This window comes from Dipteris shenzhenensis, chromosome 7 (genome assembly GCF_047967505.1).
Source record: "Dipteris shenzhenensis isolate YYH24624 ecotype China chromosome 7, Dip_SZ_1.0, whole genome shotgun sequence".
NCBI lineage: Eukaryota > Viridiplantae > Streptophyta > Polypodiopsida > Gleicheniales > Dipteridaceae > Dipteris > Dipteris shenzhenensis.
In genome coordinates, this window is record NC_141602.1 from 4,330,284 (window position 1) to 4,346,761 (window position 16,478).

The 16,478-nt window shown below is 39.7% G+C and overlaps 1 protein-coding gene across 1 annotated transcript; it reads left to right on the plus strand.

The window, feature by feature from the left end:
• Positions 1-1,982: 1,982 nt before the first annotated feature.
• On the plus strand, positions 1,983-3,629 carry LOC147899842 (E3 ubiquitin-protein ligase RING1-like). The gene has a single exon (XM_087377027.1). It carries the CDS (start codon positions 2,287-2,289, stop codon positions 3,544-3,546), a length of 1,260 nt encoding a protein of 419 aa, XP_087233153.1. The 5' UTR covers positions 1,983-2,286; the 3' UTR covers positions 3,547-3,629.
• The last annotated feature ends 12,849 nt before the right edge of the window (positions 3,630-16,478 follow it).

Genomic DNA, 16,478 nt, shown 5'->3' on the forward strand with positions numbered 1-16,478 from the left:
AATAGTACATAGTTGAGACAACTCTTTGTGACGAATTTGCTCTTATATGAGCCGGAATCTCCTCGGCTTTTATGGGAAAATTTTTGTTCGATGCTTTCAGATGATTTTTTTCACGCATTGGAAGTAAGTCAGGAGAATCCAGTTCATCGTCACACAATGGCGATATGGTAGTCCCTTGCACATTTAGATCATATTCTTTAGCAGCATGGGTGAACATTGGCCGATTTTTGTGGTTTGCCTACCATGGATACAGCAAGTGATTTTGTTGCAGATGTGTTACTACAAGAGGAGAGGATGTTTGATGTTCAGCAGTAGGCAGAAATTCCCGTATGATGGAAGCAAGTCTGAATCCCTTGTCAGCTGGTCACCTACGATTAGATTTTAGTAATTGCTCATGCAAACATGGGTGATGTGTTCTTTCTAGATAGTCCGGGAGGATCTGGAAAGACCTTGCTTTATAATTGTTTGCTTTCTCGGTTACATGGGGAGGGACACATTGCATTGGCATGCACATCTTTCGGTATTGAGGCATTGTTGCTCTCCAATGGACTTATGGCACACTCACACTTTAGATACCATTGAATCTACATGCCACTAGCACTTGCAATATCAGTGTGAATAGTACTCTTGCTAATGTTTTGAGGCTGGCAAAGCTAATAATATGGGACAAGGCTCCCATGACTTATCGACATGCCTTTGAAGCACTAGATAGGACTTTACAATACATCATGTCGAGCGATCAACTATTTGGTGGTAAAGTAGTGTTGCTGGGAGGAGATTTCCGATAGATTTTGCCACTGGTTCCAAAGGCTGGACGAGAGGACATCGTAAATGCTGCTTTATGTCAGTCGAAAATCTGGAGACACACAAAGATCTTAAAGCTTACACAAAACATGCAGGTGCTTTAATGTGGTGATGGTACCTCAAAAAGTGAGTTCATCTAGTGGGTTCTGGACATTGGAAATGGGATAAGCAGGGGCACAAAAGAAAGTGTTATTGTAATTCTGATGAAAATGCTTTTGCAAAACAATTCCATGGAGGGCCTGATTGAGTGGGTATATACTGGACTTTCACAAGTTGTGAACTTTGCATCGTACTTTGGAGACTATGCGATTCTTGCACCTCGAAACCTTTAAGTTGATGCAATCAATAATGTAGCACTAAATGCAATGCCAAGGGAGGGAAATGAGTATTAAGTGCAGATTCAATGAATAGTACAGATGTAGATTCATTTCTGTACGCAACAAAGTACCTCAACAGCCTCGACCTTAGTAGTGGGATTATCCACCTCACCGATTGGTTTTGAAGATAAATGCCCCAATCATTTTGCTGTGCAACCTGGATCCACAGAAGGGACTATGCAAAGGCACTCGATTGATATGCAAAGAGTTCCACACAAAGGTGTTAGAGGCCGAGATCATCACTGGTACGCATATTGGCAACAGGTTGTTCATTCCGAGGATAACCTTTCTTCCAAGCAATTTGCAACTACCGTTTGATATGAGGAGGAGGGAATTCCCCTTTCGATTAGCATTTGGCATGACAATTAATAAGGCCCAAGGTTAAACATGACCATTCTTGGCTTATACTTGGCAACACCGGTGTTCAATATGGACAATTATATGTGGCTTTCTCACGTGTACGATCATCAAATGCTGACAAAGTATTTGTTCAAGACAATGCCGACGAGGCCAGCGGTGTTAAGGATTCAAGGGTAGCATATACTACAAATGTTGTGTATAAGGAAGTCCTGTAAGTGCAGCAACAACAGCAAGTATGTATGGTTGTTGCCTTCCTACATTGTACCGTTGTTCATTGAAAGGTAAAAGCATATGTTTCGTTGTTTGCTTATGACTTGTACATTAGTTTCAATATAGCTCATGTATTGATGACCATGGGCCAAAGCTCAACCTAATTGTAACTCAACGTCCTCTAATGCTGCCAAAATGCCAATACAATGGCTATCCAATGAAATGTAGAGAATGAGTTTGATGTCGTTTCACAAGATGGGGTCTTGGGGGTTCTCTCATTCCCCTCCGCCTTCACGTTTCCAATCTCTTCCTAGTCTCCTGCTGCCCCTCTTGTGCTCCTCTTCACACCGCCTCGTCCCTCCCCCCGCACATACATCACCTTTGATCGCTCTCCCTCTCCCCATTCTTGGTGATATCTTCCGGCCATCATGTTTTTGACATTGTTTCTCGTGTTCTTGTATCCATGTCTGGCGCCTGTTGCATGCTAAGTCTTCCAAAACTCATCATCAGCTTTTGATTTTGTTCAGTAGGTCTCATGGCATCCATCGGCGGGCAGGCCTATTATTGCCATCAATGTCACCGAACTGTCCGCCCAGCTAGCGTGGTCGATTTGGTGTGTCCGGATTGCAACGGCGGGTTCCTGGAGGAGTGGTCGGGCTCTGTTGATGACGGCCCTTCTTCAGACGACGCCCCTTCTTCTCCACTTCCCAATTATAATATATGGGACTTTATGGCGCCCAATTTCGGTCAGCTGCTCGAAGATATGTCAAGTGTCCTTTTGCGGATGCAGACAACACAAACGGCACACGGGCTTGGACTGCACGTGGAGGGGCAAGAAGGGGGGCGGATTAGCCCTGGTGACGTTGGGGGCGTAGACCCCATTCTTCTTTTACGGGGCCAGATACAGAATATGCTTAACATGCGTAATGCGGAGGTGTTCATTGACAATGGAACTCGAGGAGGGCCTCGGCGTCTGCAAGGCAACATTGGAGATTATTTCTTTGGACCCGGGCTTGAGCAGCTCATCCAACAGCTGGCAGAGAACGATCCAAACAGGTACGGGGCTCCTCCGGCAGCCAAATTGGCAGTTCAAGACCTACCTACTGTTAAGATATCGGAGGAGCATCTGGGAACGGATGCAGCTCAGTGTGCGGTCTGCAAGGATGAGTTTGAATTGTGCTCAGAAGTCAGGCAGATGCCTTGCAAACATATGTATCATCCAGATTGCATTTTGCCGTGGTTGGCACAGCACAATTCCTGCCCTGTATGCCGATATGAATTGCCCACGGATGATCCTGACTATGAACAAGCTCGTGCACGAGGGTTTACTATATCAGCCTCTTCTGCGTCTGTAGGTGCACAAGAAGAAGGGGAGAGAGGTCCTAGTGGGTTTTCAATTTGGGATACCCCGGAACAGTTTCCTATGGGGAGGCTCCCTATCAATACGACCGTTGATGCCTCGGAGCAGCAAAATGCCCCTGCCAATGCCGGAAGCAGCGACCCTCCAGAAGGAGGTAATAGTGGAGGGTCTGGGGGGAGCGGGGTTGGGACAGGAAGAAGGTTTTCTATCACCTTTCCTTGGTTCAGGGGAATGGCAACCACCTCACAATCTCCTGCAAATGCACAGGCAGAAAGCTCAAGTCAAGCAAACAGCGGGGAGACTGTTTCAAGTGGTCCAGTTGGGGATGGAAATGATACCCCAGGCCAAACCTCAAGAGCTCCTAGAACGGATGACGATGGTGACACTGTAATGTCTGAGACAAGGCAAGAGGATCTGGATTACCCCTGGCCTTGAATTTGTAGTTATCACAGTAGTTGTTTATGCACAACCTCTATGTAATTCCACCAGGGCAGTGGCTGTCTATTTTCGTTTTTTAAGTCTCATGTCAGCTTTGATTGTGAGATACTCAGAGCATAAAGGTTGTTCTTATTTTGATTTAGCCTTGTCTGGCTGAGGCCTGTTTACCGGAGATAAACCATATAAAAGGCAACGTGGCACCATAGCCGCAGAGCATGGAGTATCAAGGCTTGTTATGTATGAAGGAAAGTTCTGGACTAAGATGTGGACTTTCTTGAATGGGGGTTTAAGTTCTGCCTCATAATGACTCATCTCATCCTGGAAATACAAATGTACAATGTCGCAGGTATTCCAGTAACCACATTATCAATGCTATGGTGACATGGCTCTGGAAGCAAATTATAAGCGTCAGATCTCTTTTCTAACAAGAGGTACTGAATGTTTAACTGGAGAGCTATCCACAAGCATACGTCAAGCGGAATAGTACCTGCTGGCGTAGTTGCACTTACTGATGCATGGATTTTCCAACCTCTTCTACTAAATAAGTAGAAAATTGTCTGTTTTTGCAATCTCTCTGTGCTCTTGTTGGGAATTATTTCCAATGAGTATTCTGGTAATTAGATCCGATTCACTTTGCCACTGTGACTCGCTATCAGTTTGACAATGAAGCTACTGAAGGCGTCTGCTTTCTAGTGAAAGTCTCTCTCTCTCTCGTCGTGTTGACGTGGGTCAAGTCACAAATGTTTGAGCTAAAAAATTCTGTTTCCGACCTTCGGCACTTTCAAATTTCAAACAAGTTTCTAGCAAGTATTTGTCCTTAGACAATTGATATCTTCTTGAGTCATCGTTGGACAGATAATCATGGTGAACTGTGCACAGCTTTGCTTTTTGAGCTCTGTCAATGTCTTTGTTATGATTTGGGAATCTTGAGTTGGATCCCACGACAAGTTTCCATGCAGGCTTTTAAAACCTAGGATACACATTTTTAGGTACGAAGACATTGTTCTGTTCTCTTGTCTTGGGGTGAGTTTTGGTGGAAATGCAGCATGCGATATGACTATTTATCGTCATCTATAGGATGCAGGCTGCAATGGTCATGGTTGTATCTGTTGTTTCCTTTCTACGGATAGTCATGATGCTAGTAGACCCATGATGATACAAACTGAATTGTTTCTGATTTTGAAGAAAAGGAGTTGTATAGGTTGAAATTTTTTGGCGTGCCATATAGCCCGATGCCATATTGAGAAGCTCATTTTTTTGAGGGATTTGCGCCACTTGGTAGAAATCTAGAGTCTCCTCTCTCTCCACATTTTTAGCCCCCTCCTCTCCTCCTCTCTCTCTATCTCTCTCTCTCTCTCTCTCCTCCACTCCCTCCGAGTCCGGACTCCCTCTCTTCCTTTCTCTCTCTTTCTTCCTCCTCTTGGGCAGGCCTATTGAATGATACATATCATTCATCTTGTTATACATATGTGAGGTTGCAGTGTCTTCAGTTAATCTATTGTCTTTGACTTCAATGGAAGAGGTTTCGGTATAAATATGTTCAGACTCAAAGGGGATTTTTTGTTGTATTGTACGATTCGCATTTTACTTGTAATCTAGTGAATCTACAAAGGAGTTTGCTTTTGATACTAGAATTTTTACTTTTTCCACCAGCATCTCTTCATATGCGTTTTCATTTTAATCATTCCCTTCCTGTTCTTTGTTCTTTTTCCCTAGTGTATAGACTTCTCTCTTTTAAAAAGGTAAAAGTAGAAATCAAGTACTACGCTTGGGTTTCATGTGTCCCTACGAGTGATTAACCGAGAACGAAAGTATACGCTTACGATGTATGTCTTTATGTTCAATTCCTTGAAAGCCTATACTGTCCATTTTACAAGCTGATTATTAGAATTTTTGGTAGACAACCTGTGGTGCCGTGCGTAACAACTTTAATCATGGGGTGGTGTTTGTGTGCATTAGTTTAATTCCATGAAAGTTCAGAGCTTTCATTATTCCGAAGGATGATCTATATGCTGTTGCTCTGCTCAGGTGACTCTGTGGTTGGTAGACAATCTTTTTTGTGCCATGCCGGATTGTCAAAAGAGACTGCGCTGAATGCACATTATCAAGAACTTTGCCGTTAAAACTTTTTCCTTCAAGACGTTGCTAATGGACTGGGCATATTAATGGTAGAGTGACGTGACGAACTCAACTTGGTAGCTGCAAAGAACTGCGCAAAATCACGGTTAGAGATATTTTAAGGATATTTTGATGGTGCATTGTATCTTTTCCCCTTCCTTGCAGCGCGAGGTGTTGTTTGCAGTCATCATCAAAGAGGGAAAAAGGTGGAAGCAATTTCATGTGTATAACGATTTATCGGCGTCCATCAATGTATCTTGGAAGCTGTTTCTTGCGGTGCTATGCACAAAATGACATTTGGGACAGGAGATGGGCATGGCTTATAGGCACGTCCATCTTGTTGCATATAAACCCCACTTGCTTTCGAGGAGTAGAGAGCTTAATCATGATTGATGACCTTGATTGGATAGAGAGAGAGCCCATCTACAAAACAAATTCGAGGATCAATTTCTTACGTTTAGGAACTCCATCGAGCAGTTGGTTACCTCACAAGCTACCCTTAGGGAGCAAACATGCGTTAAGGGTGCAGCCAAACACTACATTCACTACATTAACAGGTTTGATTTTTCAAGCATCATGCATGAAGGCATGCACTCACACATATGCTATTTGCATGTTTTTGAATTAAATCATTAGTATAAAAATGGGTCGGCCAATGCATCTAGTAGATGGTGTAGAGATTGATACTTGGTAGTTGAGGTGATGGGATGGTCTTGGGTGAGTGAGTTGTTTGTAGCATTGGCATAGTAGAACCCAAGGTAAGCTTGTTTGAGTCTTGTTTGCTCATTGCAACAACAAACAATGCATCGATTGACATTAGTTTATTTTTATGATGAGCCTCTAACTACTCCTAAGCTTGTAGGAAAATTTTGAGTTGATGGCTTTCGTTTGCCATCAACCTTAGATGAGATCCTTGACATGAAAGCCATATCTTCTTTCTAATTTTAGTTGCAACGTCTGCAAGTTTGCTTCAAGAGAAAATTTGGCCAAGCAAGCATGGTTATTGGGTAGTAGCATGAACAAGCTTGATTTTTTAGTGTTTCAATGTAAGTCTAACATGAGATGATTATAGTTGGTAATGGACAAGATTGCATTTTGTGCTCAAACTTTTGTATGTAGAATGAGCATCCTCTTTTAGGGATCCCTCATATGTGGAGGGTGAGAATGCTCAAGGCACATTATTGAGATAGTAGAAATATCAAATGGAAGCATCGTGAGAGTGATCCCTTAGGCTTTTGGGGAAATGTGCCCCACTTCTCGATGAATTTAGGTAGATTGGACACCTGTTTTTCGTTAGTGGTGGGGCTATTCGACTCCCTAGAGCTTCCAATTCCTTTTGAGTGATAATGTAGCCCTTTCGGCCTTGTAAGCATGCTCTATACTAAAGAAACTAGTGAGTCCCATCCTTTTAGTGAAGATTTGGCTCCTAGCACACACACCACATCTAGAAAATCTTAGGGCCCTCGTGCTTGCTCATGTGAACATGGCACCGCTAATTACGTAGGGGATATGATTGATAGTAGTTAGTTGATGAAGTGGTAGGAATCAAAAATCACTATTCATGGGACAACTAATAGATCTAGAGCAACATATTTGTGATGATGCCTTTAGGAAGCATTATTGCCAAAGAGAAATGACAAAACATTAAACAATCCTCCCACTTAAAAGCTTAACACTATGGAAAGCGATGGGAGAAATAGTATTCGAAGCAATGTAGCATTTGATAAGAACAACTGATAGTTGAGCTGTTGGAAGCAAAAATAAAAATTGACTTTTAGCTTTCTCGCATTTCCTAAAAGATTTGGATGCTTTTTGTTCCAAACAAGAATAGCTAACTTATTTCAAGGCTCAATGTCACTTGGTGCTGTGGCAAGCTCTCTCCTCATTTCCCTTCTCTTGGCTTAATGGTTTGATAAATTAACATGATGTGACTTTTGAGCTTCATCAATAAAGAATAAAAATACAAATGAATTATAATCATGTGGAAGACCCAACATTTCCTTGAATGATGACATCAATCAAGAAAGATTACTAATCTTTGGAAGAGTCTTGAGTCACAAGAAACATCTAGAAAGGGGAATTGAGTCTTGGCAGAGATTATGACCAAGGCATGGTCCTCTCATTCTACAAGGGTTTGAGGGGCTTGCAAAGGCTCATGCATTATGTTTTCTCATGGATTGAATAGCTCTCATGCTAACAGTTTGGCAAGATGGATGCCTAGAAGCCTTTTGAATGGCCTTTTGTAGTATGCAGGGTAGTCAAATGCCTAGTGCATGGAATCTCAGTATGCCACTTTTTTGTGTTGTTTTGTGCAATGGGATTATTCCTTGGTACCCTGAGGATTTTGGGCATGACATGAAAGAGGGAGAAGGGTGATGGATGTCAAAGGATGCAAGAGATACCAAAGGATGTGTTTTAGCATAACTCCATGAATAAAGGGGCCTTCAAATAGTATATTCATAGGATGCCACCTATGTGCATCAATCACAGCACCTGCAATCAAGGGGTATGAAAAAACCCCCCTACCTATGGATTTTTATAACCGATATACACCCCTTTTGTAAAATTTAAGATGATTAAAGTATCCCCTATATATGAAAATTTTTTGCTTTTTGAAGTGAAAACCCTCTATGTGTGTATATTTTCTATAATCGCATAAAAATATAAAACCCCTTCTGTTGATCATAGGTGGTATCTTACATATCTATTAGTGACCCCCCCGAGCATCAATCCTAAAGAAATATCATCTTATGCAAGACATAGAACCCTTACAAATACTATCTTATACAATCTTAACCTTGACCCCTTGTTTCTTTTCCTTAATGTTTAATGAATTTAGCTACTCAACCTTTTGCATGTTAACCTAAGAATTGTGTAGCTTCGATGCAAAATTGCATCTTGCATTTATCCAACATTTGGTGATCTTATTGATGAGATTGTCTTGGGATCTACATGTACACATGGACTCTACTATAGATGATTGCCCTTAGATCTCGCAATAGACCCAAAAGTTGGTTTTTTATATCATTTACTACATGGACTTTACTATAGAAAATTTCCCCTGGATCTTGAACATTGGTTTTTTCCAATTAGCATATTGTTACGGCCATATTTAGCATCTCATACATGATAATTTACATAAGTGCTTAAAGACTTGGCATATACAAAAACCATAGACAACCATTGATAATCAGATCTTAGACATTATAAAGGCCCTTCATTGAATATTGTTTAAAATGCCTAACTAGGGACATTGTTGGCCATTGTCTTCATGTTTCTTGTGGTGTGCCTCAAAGTTGTTGATTTAATCTAGTAACTACATAACTACTCTACGTAGTATATGAAGATTCCCTTATTTCATATTCTCCTATTATTTAAGTATGGACTTGCATTGATGGATTGCTAATTCTAACTTAAGTGAGGATTAAAGCCTAACAACCACAAGGAGGGTTTTGTACTAGACCATCTTGTTGGAGAATTTCTCCTTTGGTTTCACTTGTAATATCATATGCTAGACCTAGCACACCTTAGTTGTAGCTTACACTTTTTACCTACTTAATGATCTAACAAAGTAGTAGAATGTGATAAGCTATATTGGAGAAGGGAAAATACATACAAAAATGGGAGCTGATGTCACATGATGTTCGGAGAAGCATGGAGAAGATACAAAATTAGGGACTACAATGATGTATTAGAAGCTACTGTAGAGATTTCAAACCCATAAAGTCACCATTGTAAACTCCCTCTCTCCTATTTTTGTGAGTTTATGCCATTAGATTTTAATCCATTTCAATATCTATTTTTTGTTTGGGGGTAAATTCAAGTTGTTTTGAAATGTTAAGTGATTTTAAATTATGCTTAGATAGAAGTTCTTAAGTAGCTTTTCACCATAATTTAAACATTGTAGTTCTTGTATGTGAACACAAATTTGTGTAAAGGAACAAGAGTTTTAGTGAGAGTTGTATACAATCATTTTAATTATTACATGCTAAAATGAATGATTGGAAAGGTTTAGATCACACACACACACACACACACACACACACACATATATATATATATACGTGTACATGTGTGTGTGTGTGTGTGTGTGTGTGTGTTCATAAAAAAATACATCTAGATAATGAGAGAACTAAAACTTAGTGCTTTACTATTTTGATTTTGTTGAAAATTTTGAAAATTATGTTAAGAAGCGATTGTGTAATGAGGATAATTTATGTTGTTTGACTATATTCATGCATTTAATTGCTTTTATTGTGAAACCCTAGCATCAATTATCAAATATAAGGGTTTATTGTTTCCTCAATGGAATAGGAAACTTGATGGAAAGGGAAAATAAGGAATATCAAAGCAACATATAGTATGTGATGAAGAACAATATAAAGAATAACAATGATGAATGGATTCCCAAGTGTAAAAAAAAATTGGATCATAATGCAACCCACTAATTGCGACTTTTATAAAATCAAGAGGAAGGATTCAAAATACCTACCCAAACATTGAAGTGTCAGAGGAGAATTATGGAATTTGAGATGAAATTTAGAGGCAAAAGAGCAAACAAGGCCTATGTTCAACATGCCTTCATGCACAAGGACATGTATCTCTATCCTAATGAAGCTCTTCCACATCAAAGACCCAATTTTAAGTTCTAATATGGCAATGATTTAGTGTGCCTAATAAGTGTTTTTTTGTGATAATGTATGATTTTTGGTAGATTTATACCCTTCAAACTTTGAAGAGTGGCAGCATTCATAATGCCTAACTGGGTTGTGGCATGTACTCCATGTGGTGCTAGAGAGTCTTCAATATGAATGTCACACTTCATTAAAGTTGAAGAAAAGTTGGACTTGCTTTTATCACTCAATGTTAATTTGGGTTGATAATGAAGGAGCATATGGGAAATTACAATATATTACCTTGCCTGAATTAGAGAGTCTTGAATGGCCTCTCCCCAACATATAGATTCATGAGGCTTGTACAAGACAAATGTTCAATGATGTGTAGACTACAATGATACCAATCAATGTCGAAAAATGTAAGCTAGATCCTACTTATGACTTGTAGAATTTTTTACCAATTGCAAGAAATAAAAAAAGAACTAGATTGGCATTCACTCTATAAAGGCCTTATTTGAGGCATGTATAGGTGAATTGTTTATAAAGGACAGACAATGAGAATACCTAGTGCAGAAAGTTTAATACATTGCCAAGAAATACCTGTGTCATATTATTCTAGTGAGTTTCTTATTTGAATCTCTCATATATAAGGCTCCTAGTGAGTTTCTTGTTTGAATATGTTTAGTAGCTATTAATAAATGGTGTATGAGTTCTAAAGTATAAGCTTTTTGTCAGCTCTATGTTTTATTATGTTGAGTGGCTATAAAACAATGATGTAGGATATAACAAGTGCATTAGATTTAAGTGCTAATAGATTTATCGGTTTCGTGTTTGATTATGTTGAGTGGTTATTCAAAAACGATCTATGATATAACAAATGTTAATAGATTTGTATGGAATGGGCACTCCATGGGAAGGTAATATCTATGCATGTATTTCATGTATCAAAGGTTTAGACGGATAAAACTTCCTTCGTAAGATATGGATGATGATTTGTGAGATGAGAGGCCATACTCCTCTAGCTAAGGTAGTTATTCCTTGTTTTGGGCATGTAGATCTCATGCTAGAAGTGGAAGAGAATTAGAGCTTGCAAATAATATGGAAGAGAATTAGTCCATAGTCCTCTAGCTAAGGTAGTTATTCCTTGTTTTGGGCATTTAGTCAAATACTTGGTCAAAGGATCCAAGTGCTCATATTTTGTGCCAATGAAATTGTCTAGGAAGGCCCACATAAACATTGTCAGATATTCATCAAAAATTTCCTAGACCATTATTTGGAAAGTAGCAACAACATTCTTAAGACCAAATCCCATGACATTGGATGCATAAGCACCCAATTATATGATAAAGGAAATTTTATCCTTATTCTCTAAAGCCATGAAAACTTGATTATAGCCATCGAAGAAGGAACACATGTCACAAGTCCACAACAACAACGGGAGTTGCATCCATGAAAGGCAAAGGGAAAGGATCTTTCTTGATCCATTTAGATTTTGGTAATCCACACATACTCAGATCTCCCCATTCTTTTTTGGCATACTGAGAATTGGATAAAGCCAAATAATCTTATCAATGGGTAGGATCAAACCAACCTTCTACTATTTGTCAATGCCTTCCTATACCCACAACACATAGTTGGGATTCATTCTGTAACACTGCTAATAGTGCTAAAAGAGCTTTCAGTGTTAACCTCTGGTTAATAGGTGACTTAAATTAGGAGACTTACAACGAAGGACTCAGATAGTGGAGCTAAGCTGGCTAGTGAGACAGAGAAGTGGTAGAGATCTAGACCGTCAAGCCCCAAAGATTTAGGAGCAAGGCATGAATCTAGCAAGGCCATCCAATGGCATAATGCGATCCACCGAGTTAGCTAGGCCATTTTAGAAGGTGGTGAACTCACCTTAGGAAGCTGGCAGGATTTCTTTAGATATAGAATTAAATTGTAATAAAGAATAGTAAGTAGTTGGTGTGAGAACTAGATAGGCTATTGCATGAGGATTCATAGAGCTGCTTAGCTAGTCAAGGCATGGAGAGGGGTGGAACACAGAGACTACATAGCTATAAGCTATTATATATAGAAATCTCCTAACGATAATGGAAATATGATTTTTATCTGTTTCCACTTGAGCAATTTTGGCATGTCTTCATACTGTTTGCCTGCTCGAGAGTCGGTATGTTACCCTTTTATTAGTTTGCTAATGTTGTGCTCGCTAGTCTCCATGATAACTTTCAACCTTGCACAACAACCCATAGATTGAAAGAGTGATCATCTTGGTTATGAGCCTATAGACGAGGAGCTTGATTAAAGTATCTAACCATTTGAATCAGGGACAGTGAAAAAGACCATCAACATTTGGTGATCTTGTTAGGGATGGCATGCTGAAAGTGTTCAGCGGGGAGTTGAGTGGATTGAGGATAGAATTTTGTAGATTTGAATGTATGAGTTCCAACATCAACAATCTATGCTAACCCAGCTGAGTTATAACAATTACTTAGTTTGGCAACCTCTTACAAATAGCTTCTCTCAAGATAGTCTGAGACTATTAGCATCTTGCGAGCTTATCTAGATAATGGGGAACTGGACTGAGGAGTATTCTCAAACAACCCTATATATCATTCAATTACTACAAGGATGTCTGACACGTGCTTGGTGAGGAGAGAAAGATGCGTAGCCTGATGAGAGGAATACATTTGAAGAGGACATAGAGGTTGGTAGGATATGGAAGACTAGGAAGTTGCCATGAATTTAGAACCAATACGTGATGACTAGTGTTTATTCGAGAGAGGATCTAGAGGATTTTCTATGATGACAAGCTCGAAATAGACAAGAACTCGACCGCAGATAGAGGAGAATGTTTCTAGGATACCACACAAACACTAAGGAGTTAGCCAATTTTGGGTGCATGTCCAAGAAGACCTGAGCTTTCAATAGGGAGGATATCGTGTATGTTGGCAGAGCATTGGCTTGCACTCTTCTCAGGTACTAGTAAGAAGATTTTGAGCAATCATCCATAGAGAGTCTCCATTCTGGAGAGTCCAACACGTCATGACCCAGAGCTATGAGCATGGTTCTTCAAGATGACACAATGAATCAAGGTCTAAAGCCAGACATGTTTATAGCAGAGAACGATGACAAGGGTCTATACATGCTTCTAAGCAGAAGACCAACATAGTCATGGCCGAGCTTCTAATCAAGACTTGGAGAAGAATTATGTCAACAAAGCATCACAAAAACTATCACCATTGGTACATAGGACAGTTAGTCTTGCTCCCTCAACTAGATACCGAACACTGAGTTTGGTACCATTATGAAGTCATCATAGTAGGACGTCACAAAAATGATCACTATTAGGACGATAGACAATCAGTCATGTACACCATCTAGACATTGAATGCCAAGTCCAGGACCATAGTAAAAGGATGTGGCCATAATGTCAGTAGTAGCAGAGGCTAGCAATAGTGAAAGTTCCAGTGGCTACTTGGTGAGTGCGAGCTCTATCATTAGCGACCAAAGGACACTGCCACAAGCATGTCCGTACAAGAGAGTGTCACCATGGAGATGGCACCCGAGCTGAAGCAAAACCTGATTTGCCTTCTATCAAGACTAAACTGACTACACCCATTAAGGTCAAATTTTAGGTTTACAATGGGACTAAAGATGAGGATTGCTACATTCATTTGTAAAGTTTCTTTTGTGAGTTTGTCACATTAATGGTGCAATGATATTAGAGGACTATATGAACTACTTCCCATGCATAACCAACAAATGTCAAAGGCTTTTTTGAAAAGGTTCAGATAGGAGATTAATGAGGTAAGACGTCCAAAAAAACAATGACTTGAACCAGAAGGAACATGAGTGCATCCAAGATTTTGTGCTCTAATAGCAATCTTTAATTAATTAGCTCAGTACAGCTCCAAATGATACATCATTGTGAGCTTGCTTGATTGTGTGCTGTATGCAGATTGATCTTAAATATCTAGAAATATTCAATCCTACAAAGACATATGAAGATTTGTTGAAATGAGCTATTGCATTGGAGAAGAGTGTGCTATGCAAGAAGAAGCCCAAGAAGAAGACAAAAGCAAGTGAGGATGAGGATGCCTCCACCAAGAAGAATAAGTTGAAGTCCACCATGAAGAAGGCCTTGAAGGAGATGGGTTACCAAAAAAGCCAAGTCAAGAAGAAATAGGGTGTAACAATTGTACCAAGAAGGGACATACAAAAGACAAATGGAAGACAAAGTATTGTAGCATTTGTTCTAGATTTGGGTACGATGAATCTAATTGTTGGTATGCCAAGAAGAAGCTGCTACGTGAATCAAGTTGAGCCCGAGTCTAAGAATAAGGAAGCGCTAGCACCAAAGTTTGAGCAAGGCAAGGGTAAAGGTAAAAATGGGAAGGATAAAACTCAAGGTCCTTCATAGACTTGTTGCTACTTGTGTGACGAAAATCACATGATGGATAAATTCCCTTTATGGTAGGAGCATTTGAAATTGCTCCACAATAATAAAGAAAGGTGAGAAGTTGACTCATGATGCTAGACAATTCTAGCTGAGCTCTGGTGTTCAGTCAATGCAGTGACCCGCTCACAATAGCAACAAGCTATTGATGATGAAGGATTAGCCTCCACCCATAGTTGATCTTGATTGGAAGACCCAACAAAAGATTGCCTCCTGGGTTACTTGGGAACTAAAAGGGAAAGCTCCAACATTGAACCTACCTCCTAATTTAAGTAAGGTAGACAGCTCAACAAAAGCCTCGACAAGCCAGTCTCAGGACATCCCAAATTTTGAAGGAGAATCGAGTCCTAAAATGACTAAATCATGGGAAATTTTCCAAAAGATAAAGGTAAGTCTCACTATAGAAGAATTGCTTAAGTTTGCACCTTATTGCACGGATTTTCTATTGCTATAGCTTCAAGCTAAGTAACCCGCATTGATACCTCGATGGTAGTAGACCAAGTCCCTATGATTACAGTAACAGTGAAGAAGCAGAATTTCCTAGGCGTGGTTGTAGATGGTGGTGAAAGATAATGTGAAAAAGTGATAGGGTATGCTAAAAAGTGGAAATATTGAACATTACTAGAGAGTGCTCAACTAGCACGACACAAATATCAACCACCACCCGCCACCCTCCCAAATTTTGTAAAAGAAAATGAAAATTAACCAGCATAAAAGTAATAGGCAAATGGCATAATAGCTATAACCATTGTCCCCTTTTGCTTCTACAACTATTTGTCCCCTCCTTGACAAGCACCTCCTTCTCTCTCAATTGCAAGCCTCCCCAACATGCTGTAGCCTCATGGATTTAGTATGCAATCTTCCTCTTCAAATAGACACACCTAGCAGGGTGGCTAAAACTAGCAAGCAAATATTGGCTCTCCATCACCCTAAACTTTACAAAATATGCTACACCCAATTATGCATTAGACTTGTTACAAAAGCATACAATCTCAAGTGACTAATCATTGTTATACATAAGATTTGTAACTAGCAACACAAGCGATTTGATATTTTGCTAGGTTGTGGGTTTCTTTTAATGTGCTAGGATTGGGATTTTAGACTACACAGTACACATAGCACACTGGTCAATTTATCACATTTACATAGATGATAGATCCCCGACTAGAACCATTAGGCTTAGAAAATAATGTTTCCTCTCTCTCTCTCTCTCTCTCTCTCTCTCTCTCTCTCTCTAAAAATTTCATAAGATGCAAATGAAAGTTAACTAGCATAATGATTTCTGAGCAAAAAAGATAGCCAAAGATAGCATTGGAAGTCTGAATACTGACCTGCATTGTGTCAATCATGTGTATGATGTGCTCCTCTTGCTGCTTGCATCCAATCTAGAGCCTACAGATATCCTTCTTGTTTGGAGAAAGTTTGTGTTATTGTGACAGAACAATGTCATTGCAGTAATGATTTCCTCAATTACGTAGTCTCTACTTTACTTGCTGTCGATAAGTTGACTTCTCACATTGAGTTGCATCGCTTTCACTCAATAGCCAATTGTCGGAATCATGTTAGTCCTTCTATGGAAATCATCTTTGATGTTGTGCACCCAAGCCATTTCGTGTTTGTTACAGAGGAAAATAACATAGCTAATTCACCCTCTTTGTGGTTAACTAATCGAAGCTGAGTATAACATATGCACCCCTCTCATATTGTTGAGGCCATCCCTCAAGTTAGATAGTATG